Genomic DNA, 21,094 nt, shown 5'->3' on the forward strand with positions numbered 1-21,094 from the left:
CTGCGTCATGCACCGGTGTGTGTATATATATATATATACATATATGTATGCCCTCCATGTCTCACGGACACGCCCACTTTACACCCACGCACCGGCCCTCCCTTGTGGTAACTGTGTGCCCCTGTCGGCCTGTCTAAACGGAAGGAAAACACACACACACACACACACATCGACCTTCGGTACAGATACGGGGTCAACTTGTGTGCTTGTACATGCACACACACACATATATATATATATACTTACAGACCTCCCTCTCGCTTCAGTGCGCCTCTCACGCTGCAACTGCGACGTGTTTTTGAGCAGCACGGGGCGGAAAGAGAGGGGGGGGGGGGCGGGGCGCCGGAAGGATGGAGTGGCGGGCCCGTTTTTGCCATGGCAGGAATGGCCCCCCTCCCTCTCTCTTTCCGCTCATTTCCATTCATCTTCGCATAACTCTGTATCACCTTCTCTAACTCCGCTGACGGGTCTCTCCCTGCCGGTTGGCTTGCAAGTCTTCCCCCTGTCTCTCAGGCACGCGCTTGCAGCACCGCTGTTGACGCTCCGGCGGGGTGACAGAGACGTGCGCGCACGCACACGCACACACACATATATATATATACATGCGCGACCACAAAACAGCATAGACACATACAGAAGACCCACCTCATCATCATCAGCAGCGGCTGTCGTGCCGAACTCCGTCTCTTGCCCTCTTCCTTTGTGGTTGATACGCGTGCACTGCCGACCAACCGCACACACACACACACACGGCTCCCTCCGTCGCGCATGTTCACGCATACGGTGCCATCTCGCCACACCGCGGCCGCCGGCGCCGCCTCTGCAGGATCGACGTCGTCGTCATCTACCCACTCTGTGCGTATGCACGGGCCGCTACAGGCTAGCACGCGGGGTGCGAGCGGTGTTCCCGCAGCACCAGCGACAGCAGCGACGAACAGCAGCAACAGCGCCGATAGCGTTGTAGATGCACGTCGCGGTGGCATGAAGGGCACCGCAGTTGCTCGCGCCACTGCCCCTGCGTCGTCCCACCACCGCTCAGAGCATGACTCGCGCGTGGACACGGAAGGTTCCGACAGCGCGGTAAGGCATACCACCCCAGCTGCCGCAGCTTCGTCATTCTCCGACCAAGGACTACGCCAACTGCCACAGCAGCGGCGCGGCACCACAGCGTCCACAGCCACGCCGCCTGGTAGCGCCCGCGCCCCTCACCATAGCGACGCAGATGTCGCGAGAGTACGAGCAGCGTTGGCGGAAGCCGGATACCCGAACCCCTCCTGGTACGACATCGAGCGCGTCTTTGCGCAGCTTGCTGTGAACCAGGACGATGAGGATGGCAATGTAGCTGCCAGACACCGCGATACGACACCGACTCCGTCCGCAGCGTACCCCTCGCGGCGCGTCGTGCAGGAAGATACGCTTGAAGAGGGGCATGGGGCGGTGTACTACCACAACACCCACGGCGCAGCCATCACCCCGCCACCAGTATCGCCACCTCAGCAGCAGCAACAGCAGGAGGATTACCCGACCGAGTCCAGCGGCCTTCTTCAACGCCTCGAGCCGTCGTTGCGCCTGCAGCGCTACATCCAGCTGCGCGAGCGGGAGCTGGAAAAGCTGTGCTTGCGGCCCTCTTCCAGCGCCCCTCACGCGCAACAGCAACGGCAGCCGCCTGTCTCACCAGCGGCGCACGCTTCCGGGACACTACCCGGCCACAGCCGTGACACGCCACACGCCTCTCAAGTGAAGGCATCAAGTTTGAGAGGAGCACCGGGCGAGAGAGCTGGAAAGCAGCCGCAGCGGCGGCGCAGCTCTGCTGCGGCCGTGCCACACGCGGAACGCATACGTAGTGACGGCGATGCTGTTGGCACAGGGGCGGCTGCCTCTGGTGACGCGCAGGTGACGGTCATGGCCGCCCATCACCGTCGTGCGGCGAACATCGTCTTCGACGCGACGGGCGATCAGCGCTTCCGTTTCTTTCCCACAACGCGTACGCCACCGGGAACCGGCACGTTGGTCGCGATGGCACGCGTCCCTCGCACATCATCGTCGTCGGCGTCGACGACAGTCCTCACAGGCGCCGCGCCGGCCGCAAGCCTCGGGAGCTACCACAACTACTACCAGTGCCCTCGACCGAGCTCGTGCAGCACTGTGGGGGGGCAGGTGTCCTACCTCGACCCGGAGGGGCGCACGCTGCGGCGCAAGGCAGATCCGGTGAAGCGCGGCGAGCAGATGCGCCTCTTGTGGGCGAAGGACAGCTTCCTGTCGCAGCGGGACCGCCCGCGCGAAGCGTGGCGCACTCGGCAGATCACCATGGCGTATGGCCAGGGTGCCGACAGTGGCGAAATACACCACGGATAGGACTGTTGGCACCTTGTGGGGTGTGGGTGGGGGGGGGAGGGACATCATCATGCGCATGCGCACACGTGTGCCTGCCCCGCTGCTCTCTCTCTCTCCCGTGCTTCCTTCCTTTTCTCTTTCTCTCGTGGTCTGTGACGCTGCTTTGGGTTCCGTGCGGCGTTGTCCTGATTTTGGGTCGGGGTGTGCAGATGCCGGTCGTGCAGCCAAGCGCCATCAAGAAGCAAGAAGGGGGTGGTGAGGTAACCCTGATAAGGGCAGGGCACAACCTCCTCACTTCTGCGGGGTTACTGCCGGACAGTCGCGGCAACGACGGCGGCGGTGGTCGATATCGTGCGGACACACGGGGAAGAGGAGGATGTACGAAGGGTGTGATCCTCCGCTCTCCGCACCCCACCCCACTCCCCCGCTCCATCAGGCGAGAGGACGGGGGGAGGCTGCAGTGGCAGTGAGGGAGGGGGAACCCTCGGACACACATGTGCATATTCTCGAAGTGTGTGCTGCTGCCGCTGCTGCTGGTCGCCCGCGCACCAGCCCCATAGAGCACGCCAACGTGCAACGCACATGCGCCGCGTACCTGCAACGTCGTTGCCCACCATCGCCCCTTTCTCCCTCACCTCTCTCTCTCTCTCTCTCTCTCTCTGTGTGTGTCGTCCTGCATGCGTGCGTGTGTTTCGCCTCTGGCTTCGACACTCATCTCCTCCGCTCTTGGCACAACTCCGGCTGATCAGCCGACTCTCTCTCTCTCTCTCTTTCTTCTTCCCTCTCCCTAAGCTGCCGTGATTTATCACAAGCACGACCACGAGTTTGGTACACACGCGCGCAGACACGTGAAGGCAACATGGTCTGCCCCTTCACCATCGCGATCCGTGTTGGCCTGGTGCTCTTCCTCGCCAAGGCGTTGTACGACGCAGTGTGCACGTACCAGCAGAACACAGCATCCAAGCGCGTCAAGGGCAACGGCGACGGTGACAAGCAGACGCCATCGAGCGCGTCGTCGAGGGCAGCGGCAGCAGCGGCGTAGCCCTCTTCTCCCTGAGGGTGGCGTCCCGTGCCTGTGCGAAGACGCTGGTGGAGACCCGCAAGGGCAAAGCGGGAGGCGCGAAGGCATCCACACGCAGGCCCGCACGAGAGTTTCTGCTCTCCGCCGTAGGGGTGCCTCAGTTTTGCGTATGGGCAGGGAGGAAGGGAGGAGGGCCCGGTGCGTGTGCTCCTTCCTCTCTATCTTCCCTCCGCCCCCACCCCCTACGCGCTCCGCGCCGGCGTGTGTACTTCTCAACGGCCCCCGTGTGCCTCTGCGCCGACCCGTCACTCAGAGCAACGTCAACATCATGATCATCAGCGTCTCCTGTCGCCTGCGCGCTCTCCCTTCTAGTTCTCCCTCTAGAGAGAGAACACTTCTTCTGGCTGGGGAGGGGGTCTGCCCGTGCCCTCGTCTCCTCGGCGCCCCCTCCTCTACGAGGCACAGGGGCGCACAAGCGTGCTCGTGTCTGTCCGATGCGCATGCGTGAGGGACGGAGCGGGGGGTGCGTGCGTAGGCACGCTCCGCCGTACATGACGCCCACTGACCCACTACACACACACACACTTCGCTGTCGGCTGCAATCTGGCCTTTGGCGAGGGGGCAAGTCCAGAAGCGATATTGGGATGCGGAGGCGTGTGGACGGGACAAGACGAACGTGAGGCTGCTCAGCCCCCAAGGACACCTTTCCTCCCCACCCCCTCCTTCATTCCGGACTCTCCACGACCAGGAACTGCCCCGCGATGACGTCCATTGCGTGGACACGTCCTCTTCGCCCCCTCTCATCCACGTATCTATTTATCTGTCTATCTGTACATGCACATGTATAGATGTTAGATATCTGTGTGTACCACTGTCTACCCTCGGCTGTCATGCTGCGTTGTCGGTCTCGGTGGCACGCATGGTTGGGTACCGCAGCTAGTACGTTGTCGTGCCTCGCGCTGTGACGGGTGTGCGGACAGGCGCAACGGCAGCGAAGAGAAAACAGGAGGCCTGCAAGAAGACCTCCAATCTGCCTATGTGTGTGTGTGTGTGTGTGTGTATGTATGCCATGTGCCACCGCCCTCGTCATACTTCACCCGCTTCCCCTCCCCGCTCCTCTCCTGCACGCACGTCGGTTCAACTCACGAAGGCACACGTGACCGGAGGCGCCACCGCCCATGCATCCTCCTCCACCTTTCTTTCTGCGTGCCTCATACATTCTGCAAAACATCCACCTCTCCCGCCACCCCGACCTGCTCATGTCGCGTGCCGCTTCCATCCCATCGGCCGCGGTGAGGTGGTGCTTGGCGCTTGCGCCGCCCTTGCCCACAGCGTCGTCGGTGTCCCTGCGCAGCGCTGCCGCTGTTGTCGAGTCACATCGGCACGACAGGCCGAGACTCGCACCCGTGGCGGTGCTGTCAGCCATCGCATTGACCAACTCGCGCCGCCTCAGCGCCGCGCCACACTCGTTGCCCTTTCTCTACCGTCGACCCTCTGGCTTGCGGGCGTGCTGTACCAGCGGCAACGGGTGCAGGTCCATTCGGTTAGCAGCACCATCGCCAGCGTCTGCCGGTGCGGCTGCCGCATCCGCTAGCGTCACAACCCCGACGCCGTCTGCGCCAGCACCTGCACAGCGAGAGCGCCACGTCTGCCCCGAGTGTGGCAAGCGCTTCCTGTGTGAGCCAAACCTTGTCCGCCATCGCGCCACTCGCCACGGTGTGCAAGTTGCGTCTGCGACCGAGGTGGCGCGAGCGCAGATCGCCGCGCGCAACGCGCGGCTACAGCAGGAGCTTGCCCGCGTGCAGGCACGCGTGAGGCAGCTGCGCGATGGCGGCGGCACCGCTGCCACAGCGGTGCTCGCCGTCGATGCGGCCAGCGCCTACCCCAGCGCGGTGCTGACCGGGCGCTTGATGCAGGTCGACGAGGCGGTGGAGCGGGCGTGGCGGCACAGCGGACGGGGGCTCGGCACTGGCATATCGTTTGTGAGCTGCGTCGGCACCGTGCGCGGCCCAGTGGAAGTCGGGACCCTGCGCGGGGCCACCCCTGCTTCCGCATCTGATAGTCCTGCTGCGGGGCCGCGCGTCCTGCAGTTTGTGCTAGAGGCGCACGGGTACCGGGAGCGCCGCCCTGGTCAGCTGAAGATGTACCGGTCGCACCTCCTGGTCCGCTACGTCGCCTGGCAGCCGTACCACTGCTACGGCGATGACGATGGCGCGGGCAGCGCGGCAGCACCCTGTCCTCCCGCCACTGCGCCGCTCCTCTTCAAGGTGCAGGAGGGCGACCTCCTGCGCGTGCAGGGGCACTACGCGCTGCACAGCAGCTACGACATGATATCGAAGCAGTCCGTGGAGAACGTCGTCTTGGAGGCGGACGCGGTCGGAATGCTGCGACCGGCACCCGCGAAGGAGACGTCAGCAGCGCAGAGGGAGAGAGACGGCAGTCCGACGCGGCAGCCATTTTTGTCGACATCACCGCCCTCGCGGCACGCTACTACGCCGACGGCGAAAGACGCCATCAGCAGTGCCCATGATCGCTGCCCCGGCCAGGACTCGGCGATGTCTGCAGCACCGTGTGCCACGGCCGCGGCTGTGGCGTCTGCAGACGACGCGTCGCCGCCGAAACAGCGGCAGTCGATACTGTCGACCCGAAAGAAGACGGCGTCGACGAAGCTGTCAACGACGGCACCGCTCCAACACCAACCGCGGTAGTCACGCATGCCCGTGCCGGAGAGAGAAAGGCGGTGGTGGCGACGATGATGTGTGGTGCGCGGCCGGCATCGTACGAGAGGTCCTGTCGGCACGCCTTGCTCTTCTTCTTGCCGAATGGCACATTGAGTAACGCACTTGTACACAAGCGAACACGGACACCCTCGCGACCGTCACCTCACGCGCGCGACGGCGCACGTGTATCCAGGCCCCGCTCCGCCCCAAGCCGCGCAGCCGCTCTGGCCACCTCTCCTTCCCTCCACCATGTGTCTTATGCCGCACACAGACAAGCACGATTGCTGCAGCTCCACTCCTCCTCCTCCTCCTCCTCTTTCTTGCCTGCTGCGGCCATCCTACGGTGCATACGCCTGTGCGCGCTGTCGTCGACGTCACTGTCATGATTGTCGTCCACACAACACACACACACACACATATATATATATATATGTATACATACGCGTGGATATACACGGTCACTGCATGGGTGCACGCATGCGTGTGTGCGCGCTCTCACGGGTGCAGCGATTCGAGGCTCTTAACTTCGTAAGCGTGATTACCAGTGCGTCCTTTTATGGGTGTGTTCGCGCGCGCTTCTCTGTACGTTCCTGTCATCACGCTCTTTTTGTTTTGTTGCGTTGCGGCTCTCGCTCTCTGGACACCACCACCACGGCCATCTCCCCCACCCCCCTTTCTCTCTCTCTCTCTCTGCTGTGCGGGTGCGCGTGTGTGTCTGTCTGGCTTTCCTCATGTGACACACACACACACACATACATACATACATACATACACGTACACGTACACTCGGTACCATCGCCAACCTTGCAGTCCTCCCCCGCAGTTTCTCTCCTCTCACTCTTCACTTGACTGGCGTATCACGTCGGGCGACGTTTTCGGCTTACCTGCGGCGTTGTCCTCCCCCTCCCCTGTTTTTTTTTTTTCGCTCTTGTCTGTCTCCGTCTTGGGTACGCGCCCCGGGCCTCGGACCCGCTCGCTTCTCCTACGCCCGGGGGGTGGGGTGGAGAAGAGGGGACGTCGTGAGACGGAGCCTCGTCGTGCTCGCGTACGGCGGCGTCAACCCGCGTGCGGGTCTTCTGTTTTGTATTGGGGGCGTTCGTGTCTTTCCCCTTCCTATTCTCTCCGCTGGCGTCTGTCGTCGTTGGTCTCACCCTCTGACACGGCTGGTGAGGGCGAGCAGCTCCTCTCGAGTTTGCCTGCCTGTTCCCTCCTCCGGTTCGGCCATCGGGGCGCCCCTGCACCGCTCGTGCACTGCACCGCCGACCCTCGCCAGCGTCGTCGTCGTCAGCTCTCTGAGTCCGTGTCCCTCGGGACGGACGGGGGGTGTCTGTGAGTAATCAAGTCGTCGTCTAAGTGTAACACGGTGACTCTCTCCACCTGCGTGCTGGTGTGCGCTGACGACGCCGCCCCTCTCCACACCTCCACGCTCCCAGTCCACAAGCACGCGTCTCGCTCGAAGTCCAAGGTCGCTATCATGGACAAGCGCATGTCGTTGTGGCCTGTGCGGATGCGGCTGGGGCGCCGCAGCGACCGACCACAGGTATTCATGGACAAGCACTACGCACACCCGGAGCAGCGCTTCCACTCGCTGCGTAACTTCGTTGAGTTCCTCGACCAGCGCCACACCAACGTGTCGATCTTCGGCCTGCTCACGCACACCACCATGGAGGTCGTCTCCGTTGCCTTCTATGTGTGGACATCGCAGGTGACTGCTGCAACGTCGGTGACCGAGTTCGCGTGGGGCCTGCCGGTCTTCATCGTCGAGTTGGTGCTGAGCATCATTTTCTTTTTGGCGTGGGTCGGGCTGTTCTTCTTCGAGCCGGACAAGAAGGCATACCTCATCTCGTGGCTGTCGCTGGTGAACGCCATGACGAGCATTCCCATGATCGTGATCGGCATCGGCGCGCTCAAGGACTCGAGCTGGCGCTCCGTCTGGGTGCCCATGTACCTCCGCGTGTGGTGGCTTTGTGACTGCCTCAGCGTGCTCATCGACTACCCGCAGATCGCACGCCACACTCCGGAGATGTGGCGAGAGATGGTCCGCTACTTTATTCGGCTGTTTGCGGTCATGTGCACATGCGTTGGCACGCACCAGATCGTGGAGTCCTGCTCAGGGGTGTACGTGGACTTGTACGACTCCTTGTATCTTATTATCGTCGCCTTCGCCACGATCGGCTTCGGTGACGTCACTGCCTTTACGACACCAGCGCGCATCTTCATGATCGCGTTCATCGTCATTGGCATCTGCTTCTTCCTTCCATTGTTCCAGCGACTCTCTGTGATTGCCGAACGCAGCCAGCTCCACAACACCTTCAGCGGCGGCGGCTCTGCGTCGTGGCTGCGCCGCGGCTGGAAGCACCCGCATGTGATCATCTGCGGGCAGTTCAGCGACCTCTCCGTCGAGCTGCTGCTTAGGAACTTCTACGCGGGCTGGCGCAAGTACCTTGACACATGCATCGTGCTCATGGCGCCGGAGGAGCACTCGCCGGAGGTGCGGCTGGCGGCGAACCTACCGTGGCTGAAGGGCCGCGTGACGCTCATGGTGGGCGACCCCGCGAAGCCGAAGGACCTGGACCGCGCCAAGGCACGCGACGCCGACGCCATTTTTCTGTTCGGCGACTCGCGCTCGACCGCCTACTACCAGGACTACACCATCATTGCGCAGTCTGTGGCGGTGAGCCTGTACGACCGGAACCTGCCGCAGCACCTGCTGCTGCACCGCAACTGCACGGTGAAGCAGATCAGCCCGTACGCGGCGAGCGTGCTGGAGGTGGAGCGCATACTGCACCACCTGTTGGGGCTGTCCATGGCGCATCCCGGCGTCGTGCCGCTCATCGTCAACCTCCTGCGCACCTACGAGTCGCTGCCGTCCGACATCACGCTGTCGCGGCACTGGGTGGAGCAGTACGAGTACTCGCTGCGCAACGACATGTACGGGCTAGAGATTCCGGACGCGCTGCGCGGGCGCGAGTTCCGCGTGCTGGCACGATCCTTTTTTGAGAAGGACGTCACGCTCATCGGCATCCTCAACGCGCGCAGCGTCGTCCAGCTCAACCCTCGCGAGCTCGTTCCAAACGCGAAGAAGCTCATCCTGATCGCGAAGACGATGAAGGTGGCACAGGACGCCACCGACGCCATCGCGCGAGACCACGAGCAGACCTTTGGCGAGGAGATGCTTGCGGCGCCCGATCCTGATGAGCACGACCGTGCGAAGCGGCGACGCGCAAGGTCTCGCTTCCTCGTCCACCTCCGCAGCAGCAGCAGCAGTAGTAGTAGCGGTGTCGATGGCGATGTCGAAGACCGCAACGGTGCGCCAAAGCAACGTGGGGACCGGTGGCCGCGGCAGACCGCACACGTCAGCGCGTCGCGGCCCGCGACGCCAACGGCCACGACAACCGACTCGCAGAGAACGCAGCCGGTGCGACCACACGCTGCGGCAGCAGCGCTAGAGAACGGCAACGGCCTGGCGCGTGCCTTCCCCAGCGTAGTCTCGTTGCATCCCAGCGGCAGCTCCATCGCCGCTGAGGGCAGCAGCGGCGACGAGTTTGACGCGAGGAGCAGCATTGTCGCTGCCTCACCGTCGCCGCCGAGCTCCATGCGCGCACCTCCGGTGCGCAGCGAGGCCCTGGTGCGTATCGACGACGCTTTCGACCTCGAGAACCACTTCGTCGTCGTCGACCTCTCCTCCGCCAAGGCCAAGGACGAGTCCAGCCGCTACGCGCAGGAGGCTGTCAACACCGCCGTCGCGCACGACATCTTCCACGTCACAATGCCAGTGCGTCAGGCGTACCCCGCCAACGACATCGTCCTGCTCACCAACGACGTCAGCTTCGGCCCCTACCTCGACTACTACTGGAGCGTGCACCGCCAGGACAGCGCCAACCCTGTAAAGTACATCAGCGGCTGCGGCCTCAATACCGCCGACCTGCGCCGCTGCAACCTTGAGCGCTGCGCCGGCTGCTGCGTCTTCTACGCCGGGGACGTCAGCCGCTCCGGCTCCACCAGCGCCATGTCCATGCTTACCGTGCTGTCCATAAACGAGATCCTGCACGGCATCCCGGCCTTCCCCGTCGTCGTGGAGCTCGAGGGCCTCGCCAACCTGCCTCTGTTCCCGCCGCACGCCGAGGACCTGCGCCTGCGCACGAAGGCGGAGATCGACTTTGTGTACGAGCCAAACTTCATCATCGGCAACGCCGTCAGCCGCCTCATGCTGTTCCCCGCGCTGCAGCGCACCTACTTCATGGAGGAATTCATCGACGTCATGGATGTGCTCATCAGCGGCCACGCTCCCGACACGCCCGCGCTCGCGCGCCTGCCGCTGTCGCTGTTCCAGGCAGAGCTCCAGACCTACGAGGACGTCGTCGTCTACTGTCTCAAGTTTGGCTACCTGCCCATCGCTCTGCAGCGCCGCATCGTCGACGTGCGCAACCCGTCCATCAACGGCCAGCGCTTCGTGCTCACGAACCCGCCGCGCGCGCTGCCAGTGAACCAGCAGACGGACCTGCTCTTCTACATCACGCCAGGGTAGGGCCGCGCGGGCGGGCGCGCAGAAGTGGAGCGTCATCAAGGTGTGCAGCTCTGTGACGCAGTGATGGCTACTGAGGCGAGGATCGAGTTGGTGCGTGCGCATAGGTGCGCGGTATGTGCGCATGCACTTACAGTTGTGGAAGCTGAGCGAGACGGGGGGGGGGGGGGGGGGGGCTTCCGCCGCTGCTACTGCTGCTGTACGGCCACAGGCAGCCTTCAGCATCGCCCTCGTGCCGGTCTTCATCCCGATGTCGTTTCATGCTCCTGCCGCACATGGACGGCGTTCTCGCCACTCCGAACATCCGCGGTGGTGGCGGCAAGTACGGCCGTGATCGTCGTGTCATCGCGCACCATTGCCTCGGCGACCTCACCGCTGCAGCGTGGTATCTTCATGCCTCCGGCGTCGACCAGCCCTGCCACAAGGCCGACTAGAGGTTGCTCGAACGGTGGGCCTGCTCATGGGCTGCCCCTCGAACATGGCACCAGACGTCCCCCGCTGCGTTGCGCGCCCGGTCGGCGTGCTGGGTGTGTTTACGTTCTACGGCTTCACAACTTGTCACGCGTGGGTCTTCGACTAGGGCAACCCAGACGCGCAGGGAGCCCACGCGGTGGTGAAGACCGTACAGCCCCGCTTCTCAGGGTGTGGTCGGCGTCGAGTACCCGGCTATCCTTGTCGTGGCGGGCCACCACAGTGATCGCGTGGCGCCACTGGCACTCGCTGAAGTACGCAGCGACGCTACAAGGCGCTGACCTCCCCCCCCCGGAGGTCCGACAGCCCGCTTGTGGTTCGCGTCGACGCCTCGCGCGGACGTGGACGCCAGGGAAGCCAATCGGCAAGCGCTCCTTCTCGAAGAGGCACACCTTTACGTCCCTCGTTGCGAAGGACGTGGGCAGACGTGCGCGGCACCGCCCCTCCTCCTCCCCTCCTCCCCCTTTCACAACCACCTTTCCCCACAGGCATCCCTGTGCGCTGTTCTTGTTCTTTTTCTTCTCGCTCGGCCGCGCACCTTCCGAGTGTGGCGCCCTGCGGTCCTGTGGGCCACCCGGGCCTTGCGGTCCCCCACCGCCCTGTGTGGTGGGCTAGAAGGATGGCGCAGGAGGTTTGGGGGGGGGGGGGGGGGTGGAGAGGGGCCCTAAAGCATCGGCGGCGACCTCTGGGCCGTACACGTTTCGATGGACATCAACACCGCAACGAATAATCATAATGAACAAGAAATGGCAAGCACTCAGGGAGGCGGGAAGAGAGAGGGCCGTGCAAGTGCCGCTGCACACACACACACACACAGACACGTTACAATTCGAGGAGGCTACCAGGTGACCGATGAATTGGGTCAACATGAACGTCCCTTCTTCACACACCCCTCTCCCTGTGTCGTGGCGACGGCGGTGGTGTCGGTGATACTCATATCTGCCCTTCATAATGTTGCGTATCTATCTGGCCCTCTCTCTCTCTCTTTCTCTCTCTCTCTTGTTGCACACTCTCGTCAACCCCTCCGCCCTCCCTCTGCGGGAGGGTGTGCGGCACGAGAAAGAAGTCTGCACACCTCTGGCAGCAGCGCCACGAACAACGCGACAGACACGCACAGCGTGTCTTGTATCGACGTCTCTCTCGTTCTCTCTCTCTCTCTCTCTCTCTGTGTGTGTGTGTGTGTGTGTGCCTCTTCTCTTGCGGGGTCGGCTGCTGCCCCCTCCCCCTCCCACTGGCCGTCCGCCGCTGCCTCGCGCATCTTCACTTTTCGACATACACACGCCTGCGTTCTTCCCTGGTAGCCGTGGCGTCACGAGAGAAGAGGCAGGTGTCGTCGTCGATGACTGGCGCGTCGCCGGTGATGCCGGCGCCAGATGACGCAGCGACGTCCCCCACTGCCGCCGCGCGCTTCACCGCCGAGGACCCGACCGCCAGCACAACGACGATTCCAGCCGCCGAGGCATCCGCCGCCGCGACCCACGCCCACGTGCACGTCAACACGAAGGTGTTCATGGTCAACCTCGACCAGGATGTGCAGACAACGGTACTTGGCCGTTTCCGAAACCTGCAGGGCACCATACACTCACAGCTGCGCAACCTGCAGAACAACGTTGTCGACCTGCGCCCCTCCACCGGCATCCCCCCCGAGGCGCTGCACAGCCCATGGGTCTATCACTACAACCACTCCACCCTCGGCATCCACAGCCTCCGTAAGCTGTTCGACGTCATCGAGCAGCGCTACTCGCACGTGTCTATCCTGCTGCTCTTGTGCAACGTCGGCCTCGAGGCCGCCGCCTTCGGCATCTACCTTCACGTGCAGAACGCCCACGTCACGGCGGACTGGCGCGAGTTTGACTGGGGCCTCGGCTACTTCATCGCCGAGGTGCTGCTCAGCGTCGTCTTTATGGCCAGCTGGACCTCGCTGCTGGCGGTGGAGGCTAAGAAGTGGAACTACGTACTCAACGCGCGCTCGCTCATGAACTACCTCAGCAGCGGCTGGATGCTGCTGCTCGCGCTCGGCGCGCTCCTCACGCTGGACCGGGCCTGGACGCACGTCTACGCACCCATGTTCCTGCGCGTGTGGTGGCTGCACGAAAGCCTACTGTCGCTGCTGAACTACCCGCAGATCAGCGTCTATTTCACCGAGAACCGACTCGAGATGGTGCGCTCCATGACCCAGTGCATCGCCGTCGTTGGCATCAGCGTCGGCGTCCTCCAGGCCGTCGAGAGCTTCTGCGGCGACCCTGTCGAGTACTTCGACATGGTCTACATGATGCTGCTGTCCTTCTCGTCCATCGGCTACGGCGACGTGACGCCGCTCACGGTGCAAGGCCGCCTTCTCATGATCATCTTCATTGGTGTCGGCTTCAGCTACTTCGTGCCCATCCTGCAATACGTGGCCGACCTCGGCGTGTACCACCTCTCCTATGCGTACTACACCACGTGTTTCAAGCGCACAGACCACGTCGTGATATGCGGCCACCTCGGCTACAACGAGCTGCGCATGCAGCTGAAGAACATATTTGCCGAGGACCGGCATTACCTGAACATGAGCGTGGTCCTGCTGCTCCGCGAGCAGCCGTCCGCGCAGGTGCTGCTGTTGCTCAACTCCCCCAAGTACCGCAGCGCTGTGCACCTCCTCGTCGGCGATCCGGGGGTCCCGACGGACCTCGATCGCTGCAACGCGCGCGGTGCCGCTGCCATGTTCCTCTTGGGTGCGGGTACCAACTCCAGCTACTACAGCGACTACGACCTGGCCGCGCAGACCATGACTGTCAACGCGCTCGTCCCCGATCTTCCGCTGTACATCCTGCTGCACCGCTCACGCTACACAAAGTCTTTGATGCCAAGTCGCGCCATCGTGCTGGAGTTCGAGCGACTGAACCACAACCTGCTGGGGCTGGGCTGCGTGCTGCCGGGCATGATACCCCTTGTCGCGAATCTCATGCGCATGTTCGACCCCATGACGACGGAGGCGCTCTGGGAGCTCCGCGACTTCAAGGACCTCCTCGGGCTCAGTGGCAGCGCGGCGAGCTTGCGCGCGATGCGGAAGATGTGGGCGCCCAAACGCCCCATGCTCACCTACGGCGCCGCGACCATCGAACTGGGCCTCGGTGCGGAGCCGGACTGGATGAGCACGTACGAGGCGTCACTCGCGCAGCACGTGGACACGGTAGCGGCGCCGCCGCCGGTGCAGCGGGGCCACTACACCGTCGTCCGCCTGGCACGCTTGCTGTACCGCACGAATATAACGCTCATCGGTGTCGTGCGCAGCAGCGGAAACGGCGACAGTGTCGTCGAGCTGGCACCACGCGGCTCGCTGGTCGGCGTGAAGAAGCTCATCGTCATCTGCGACGTGCGCCGCGCCGCGCAGGACATCGTGGACGAGATCGTCAACGACGCCACACGCGGCAGCACCAGCAGCGCCGCGGCCGGCGCACCCGCCATCCGCTCACCACCGCCGGCCGGCGTGCAGGCCACCGCTGTCACGGTCGTGCCCATCCCCGCCAAAGAAGACGCCGGCGCTGTCTGGAACTCCAGCACCACGACCACCACTATCGCGCCAACCGCGCGCGCCAGCCAGATGCCGCTGAAGCCAGCGGCGGCACCAGCACCAGCCACAGCAGCAACTGTTATCGGTGCCAGCGCGGTGGAACTGCCGCGGCGGCTGCACCGCGTGGCATGCGAGCGCGCTGCGGAGGCGCGGATGCCGCACAACGACTCGAGCCTCGTGCTCAGCGCCGCCATCGCCGCAGAAGACGATGACAACGACGACGACGAAGACGCGCTGATTGGGGCGCTGGCGTCGCCAGTGCTGCTGGACGCGGTGGGTCGCGGCCGCCCGGCTTGCGTGGACGCCAGGGTAGGCGTACCGGCCACGGTAAGCCCGTCCTCACTGGTGTTCGCCGCCGCCGCCGCGCACAGCGTGCTGCGCGTGGAGCCGGACGTGCGCCACCTCGCCAACCACTACGTCTTCATCGATCTCTCCAGCGCACACGAACGCACCAACTGGTCGCGCGAGGCTGCCGTCGAGTCGCGCACCGCCAAGGCGGCCGACTACTACGACATCATGCGCCCGGTGCGCCAGCACGATCCCGACAGCAACATCGTGCTGCTCGCGAACGACACCAACTACGACAGCCTCAACAACATGTGGGAAGAGGAGGACGTCACCGGCTCCCTCATCGTCGTGCAGGGATGCGGCCTCTTCACATCCGACCTGCGCCGCTGCAACGTCACCAAGGCGGCCGCCATCGTCATCTTCTCCGCCGGCGATCGCTGCGACGAACACGGCGACTCGCTCTCCGTGCTCGTCATGCAGCTGGTGCGCCAGCTCATCGGCGAGGACAGGCACGGCAGCGCCGCCGACATCCCCATCGTCGTCGAGGTCGATCACGCCGAACTGGTGCCACTTTTCGCGCCCGCCATGACCCTCGGCAAGGACGTCAAGGCGGCGGAGTGGGTATTGGAGCCAAGCTTCATGTCTGGCTGCGTCGTGTGCCGCCACATGCTCGACACAGGCCTGCAGGAAATGTACTTCACTCCCGAGCTGCACGACGTGCTAGAGCAGCTGCTGTCGTCCAAGTCGGAGTCGCTGCTCGTCACCGTCATGGCGCCGGACGCGGCGTGGACCGTCTACGAAGACGCCACGTCGTTCGGCATCGACAGCGGCCTGCTGCCGCTCGCTATCCACCGCTTCCACGAGATGATCAGAGACGACACCAGCGTTTCCTTTCGCTACATCATCACCAACCCGCCGCCTTCCTTCCCGCTGCACCCCGACGACTTCATCTACTGCCTCAAGCTGTGTGACCCGTAGGATGCGGCAGGCCTCCCCACCAAGGCGGCTCGTTCTTGTTTCGGTGCCATCCCCCCCCCCGCACACACACACACACACAACCGTCCGTCTCGTTGTCTTCGCTGGCCAACGAAATGAAGGCGCCCCGTCGGCCGGCACAGCGCACACCCGGCGGGTGTTCCCAGCGTGGCCCTTTTCACCGCCGCCCGATTCAGGGAGTGAGCGGGGCGGCGGCGACGAGGACGTCACAAGCCATATTCGCCCCAATCACGTATCCCCACCACCGCATTTACGACGGCGACCGCTGAGGGTGCGGCGTGTGACCGGCTTGCCCCTCGAGAAGCACACGTCAGCGGAACGCGGGCTCTGTGACAAGCCTGCCTTGGGGAAGAGGTGTGTGTGTGTGGGTGTGTGGGTGTGAGGGGGGGGGGGGGGCCGGCGCCCCTGCTCGGTAGTGTTCGCCCCGTTGCGCTCTCGAATCCCCCGCGGGGTGGTGACGTGAGAAGTTGGAGGTCGCGCGCACGGACTGGGCAAGTGGCCGCCATCGATGAAAACGCGGCACGCCTTTTCCCGGGGATCCAGGGACGGGGCCGCGATGCGCGCGGTCCCCCGCAATCCGACCACCACCACCACCTCCCCCCGGCCCGCCCCGCGCACGACACGCCAAGCGAAACCAAGGGAGACACCCCCCCCCCGCCGCCGCCGCCCACAGGCCTCGACGCGGCGCGCACCGATCGACACGATGGAGAAAAGGGGAAGATTTCACGCGACGACGCGCAGAACGAGTTATCTTGCGCCAAACCTTGGCCCTCCCCCCTTTTCCCCCCGCCTACCACCACCACCACCACGCACCGCCGCGGCACACACGCGCACGCCCCGCACACCTTTGGAAGCGCACCCACCCCCGGCAGCCCAGCGACAACGGCCAGGCTTTCAGAATGGAGAGATCAGCGCAACGGAGGCACAAGAGGCCCCAACGAGCAGACGAACGGAGCAGGCTGGCAGCCCGGAGTGCCTGTGGCCCAACAAAAAACCCACGCGCCGCCATGGCGCGCCCCCCTCCCCCCACCCTTACCCAGGCACCCTCGACGAGAGCGCCCCCCCCCCACCACCACCACACACACACACACACCTCTCGCCGAGGGGCCAGCGTTCTGCGCCCAGACGGCGCCGTGCGCGAGCGACGAGGTACAAAAAGGGGGGCCGGCGAAGAGAGACACCATGCCCCCGCCGGAAAAAACCCGCCCGCCACAGCGAGACCACCCCCAAGGCGGAAAAAAGAACCCCCACACACGGCCCCCACCACCACCCGAAACGAGGCGATCTCGTTTCGAAGGCGCAAAATCGCACAAAGACAGGCCCCTCCCACCGGTAGCCCGACGAGGCTGACAGAAACACTTGAGAGGCGCGTGATTTTCAACAAAAAAGCATCCTGGCAGAGGGGGCGTCGATCTTCATACGGCCTGCCTGCGCCCCCCCCCCCTCCCCCCCCCCGCCAACCGGGAACCCCACGCCCCTTTTCCGGCAAAGCAAGCGGGGTTCAAAAAAACAAACGCCCGCCCCCTGCCCCCACCCCCTCGCCTTAGCTAGCTTTTTTCTGCAAAGGAAACGGGTGGCAACCAGGTGCGTGAAACGGGAAAAACGAAAGAGACCCTGCCATCGCCGGAACTTGGGGGCGGGCCCCGGGGTGTGGGGGTGCCGAAGGGCTTAGGGCTGGGGACCGCCGCACCCTGCCATGGGTGAACCTGGCGGCAGTAAGGGGGGAGACGAACGAGCCCCGGCCCCGGGGGCGGAAAGCCGGCGGGCGAGCGCACCCGACCGGGGCCCGACACCCAAGAGAGCAAAAGCCCACAGCCGAAACCCCCACAACCGCACCACGCCCCCAGATCGCCCGGGCTGGGTTTCTGCCTCACGGCGAAAAGGGGCTTTTGGGGGGTGGCGCCTCGCGCGCGGTTCTTCTTGTGTGAGGTGGCGTGGGTTTGGGCCGAGACGCCCTCACCAAACACACAAACAAAACCCCGGCGGCCGGCCCCCCTGGCGGGCGGGAAGGCGACCCCGCCCCGCAGGCCCCAAACCCAACCAAAACGAAAACGCGAACACCCCCCCGCAGCGAACAGGAAACGAAGAGGGCCACCCGCGCCCAGGCAAAAAGCAACCCCGGCAAACACACACACCGCACACATGAGCATACCCGGCGCGGCGCATCCACCCCAAAAAAAAACACCCTCTTTTTCTTTTTAGTTTTGTTTTTCTGAAACCATCAAGGGGCATCAAACCAGGGAGAACCTGGCCCAAAGGGGGCATCCAACCCTTGCTTCTTTCAGGCAGAGCGGCCGAAGGCACCTCGGGCATGGAAAACCGGACCTTCGGGCTTCCAAAAGGGGCCCAAGGGCTTGAAGGGGCGAGGGCCAGCCCGCGGGGGCCACCGCCACCTTAAAAGCCCACCCCAGCAAAGACCCCCGCGGAGGCACACACCCCCCCCCCTACACACACACACCGCCAAAGCATTTCGGCGCAGCCGGGGTAAAAACAGAACGCGGCGGGGACCCCCACCAGTGAGCACGCAAAAAAAAAAAAGGAGGCGCGAACCCCACCACCACCACCACCTTGCAGACCCGCCCCCGTTGAAAGCGGCGGCCTTTGCGCAAAAAAGGCCGGCGCGGGTGGCTTTTGGGAACCGTGGCCCTTTTTTTTCGGGGGGGGACCCGCCGCCCCTGCGAAGCGGGAAACAGGGCGGCCCAAAGACGAAACACCAACAAAAGCAAGCGGCACGGAACACCACAAACCCCAATTTTCCCCAGTTCCCCCCGTTCCCGCGCAGGGGGCTTTGTTTCCTAAGCCGGCGGGTGTCTTTTGCTTTCCCCTCAATTGCCCGCCCTGGGGCCAGCGCCCCGCCGCCACAACCCACCCCCGGCAACCCCCACCCTTTCAACCGCCGCCCATCCAGCCAAGCGCGCCAACATGTCCGCCAACCCGCTGCTTCAGCAGAGCCCTCTGCAGTACCAACACCCGCCCTTTGACCAGATCACCATGGAGCACTACGCACCCGCTTTCGAGCAGGGCATGGCGGAGCAGATGGCGGAGATCGAGGCGATCAAGTCCAACCCTGACGCGCCCACCCTTGAAAACACAGTGGTGGCACTGGAGCGGAGCGGGGCGCAGCTTGAGCGCGCACGTCTTGTCTTCCAAAACCTCTGCTCTGCACACACGAACCCGGAGATGCAAAATCCCGAGCAGGCCTGCGCCCCAAAGTTCTCCGTCCACACAGACAAGATCTACCTCGACGGTGCCTTGTACAACCGCATCAAGGCCGTGTGGGACGAGCGTGCCAGTCTCGCTGGTGAAGACTTGCGGCTGGTGGAACACTACGAGAGGGAGTTTCGCAAGGCCGGCGCCGGCCTTCACGACGCAGACAAGGAGAAGCTGAAACAGGTAAATGAGCGCCTCGCTACCCTCGAGAGTGATTTTGCCAAGAAGGTGATGGGCACGCGCAAGACCGCCTCGCTCGCCGTGGATAACGTTGCCGAGCTGGAGGGCCTCAGCGAGGACGAGATCGCGACGGCTCAGATGGAGGCGGAGAGCCTCGGCCACCCCGGAAAGTACGCATTGATTATCGTGAACACGACTCAGCAGCCACTGCTAGCGTCTCTGAGGAGCCGCGAGACACGCCGCCGCCTGTTCGAGGCGAGCGTGCAGCGCGCCGCACGCGGTGACGAGAATGACACGAGCGCCATCATCGCGGAGATTGCGCAGCTGCGGCTGAAGAAGGCGAAGCTGCTCGGCAGGAAGTGCTTTGCGGAGTGCCAGCTGCAGAACCAGATGGCCGACCCGGCGTCCGCGGAGGCCTTGCTGCACGATATGGGCAATGCGGCGGCGTCGAAGGCGAAGAAGGAAGCGGCTGACATCAAGCAGATGATTCGCGAGGAGGGTGGGGACTTTGAGCTGGCGCCCTGGGACTGGAGGTACTACGCGGAGCGAGTGCGCAAGCAGCGGCACGACCTCGACGAGAACGAGGCGAAGCCATACTTTGAGCTAAACAACGTGCTTGAGCGGGGCGTGTTCTACACGGCGGCGAAACTGTACGGCGTGACGATGCGGCGGCGCACGGATCTGCCGGTGTACCACCCCGACGTGCTGTCGTTTGAGATGTTTGACTGCACGGGTGGGTCTCTTGCCATTTTCCGCCTTGACCCCTACGCGCGCGCAAGCAAGCGCGGTGGTGCGTGGATGACCTTCTATGTTTGCCAGAGCCCCCTCCTTGGCCAGAAGCCGGTCGTGTACAATGTGCTCAACATTGTGAAGCCGGCTGAAGGCAAGCCGACCTTGCTGAGCCGCAGTGACGTGACGACGCTCTTCCATGAGTTCGGCCACGGACTGCACGGCATGCTAAGCAACCTCAAGTGCTCGACTCTTTCCGGTACAAGTGTCGCCCGCGACTTCCTCGAGTTTCCATCGCAGATCAACGAGCACTGGGCAATGTACGACGCCGTGTTGAAGAACTACGCCCCTCACTACGAAACCAAGGAGCCGATCCCGCAGGCACTGGTGGATCGCATGAAGGCGGCCGAGACAAACGGCGCCGGCTTCCACACCATTGAGGTGGTCAAGGCGGCGTACCTCGATCTCTGCTGGCACCTGGTTGCGGAGGAAACGGCTTTTCTACCACCGGCACAGATGGAGGAGGCGGCGATGAGGTCCTTCGGTGTTGGGATGACCGAAGCGCCGCCGCGCTACCACAGCGGGTGCTTCATGCACACTTTCTCTGGCGGATATGCCTCGAACTACTACGTGTACCAGTGGGCGCGTGTGCTGGACTGCGACGGGTTCGAGTGGTTCCTGGAGAACGGCGGGCTGACGCGCGAGAACGGTGACCACCTGCGTGCGTGCGTGCTCTCTGTGGGCAACTCAGTGGACGCGAACGTTGCGTACGAGAAGTTTGCCGGCCGCAAGGCAAACATGAAGGCGTTCCTCCGCATCAACGGCCTGCTGGACGAATAGTCCCGTCGGTGTGCGTATGTGCGCGCGCAACCCCGCCTTTATCTATGATTTGTTTTTCTCTTTTTGACGTCATTCGTGCCTCTCGCGTGTTCGCCGTTAAGATCTCGTCGTCGGCACGGTTGGGGCCCAGTATGAAAGCCGGCCACCCCGGCACGGCACCCAGGCCCTATACCCCGCGATGGGCGAGGCCTGGCGCCAGAAAACGCGCCTCGCGAGATGGGCAAGCG

At 63.9% G+C, this 21,094-nt stretch overlaps 5 protein-coding genes across 5 annotated transcripts; all 5 read left to right on the top strand.

The window, feature by feature from the left end:
* Window positions 1–768: 768 nt before the first annotated feature.
* LMJF_01_0790 (conserved hypothetical protein) lies at window positions 769–2,355 on the top strand (the record flags this gene model as incomplete). The annotated part of the gene is made up of 1 exon (XM_003721553.1): window positions 769–2,355. One exon carries the CDS (start codon window positions 769–771, stop codon window positions 2,353–2,355), a length of 1,587 nt encoding a protein of 528 aa, XP_003721601.1.
* A 2,178-nt stretch (window positions 2,356–4,533) lies between these two features.
* Window positions 4,534–6,063, top strand: LMJF_01_0800 (conserved hypothetical protein; the record flags this gene model as incomplete). Its single annotated transcript, XM_003721554.1, has 1 exon — window positions 4,534–6,063. One exon carries the CDS (start codon window positions 4,534–4,536, stop codon window positions 6,061–6,063), a length of 1,530 nt encoding a protein of 509 aa, XP_003721602.1.
* A 1,486-nt stretch (window positions 6,064–7,549) lies between these two features.
* LMJF_01_0810 (putative calcium/potassium channel (CAKC)) lies at window positions 7,550–10,603 on the top strand (the record flags this gene model as incomplete). Its single annotated transcript, XM_003721555.1, has 1 exon — window positions 7,550–10,603. One exon carries the CDS (start codon window positions 7,550–7,552, stop codon window positions 10,601–10,603), a length of 3,054 nt encoding a protein of 1,017 aa, XP_003721603.1.
* A 1,807-nt stretch (window positions 10,604–12,410) lies between these two features.
* On the top strand, window positions 12,411–15,890 carry LMJF_01_0820 (potassium channel subunit-like protein; the record flags this gene model as incomplete). Its single annotated transcript, XM_003721556.1, has 1 exon — window positions 12,411–15,890. One exon carries the CDS (start codon window positions 12,411–12,413, stop codon window positions 15,888–15,890), a length of 3,480 nt encoding a protein of 1,159 aa, XP_003721604.1.
* A 2,940-nt stretch (window positions 15,891–18,830) lies between these two features.
* Window positions 18,831–20,867, top strand: LMJF_01_0830 (metallo-peptidase, Clan MA(E), Family M3; the record flags this gene model as incomplete). Its single annotated transcript, XM_003721557.1, has 1 exon — window positions 18,831–20,867. The coding sequence occupies one exon, from the start codon at window positions 18,831–18,833 to the stop codon at window positions 20,865–20,867; it is 2,037 nt and encodes a 678-aa protein (XP_003721605.1).
* Between the last annotated feature and the right edge of the window lie 227 nt (window positions 20,868–21,094).

Source organism: Leishmania major, chromosome 1, assembly GCF_000002725.2.
Source record: "Leishmania major strain Friedlin complete genome, chromosome 1".
Classification (NCBI taxonomy): Eukaryota; Euglenozoa; class Kinetoplastea; order Trypanosomatida; family Trypanosomatidae; genus Leishmania; species Leishmania major.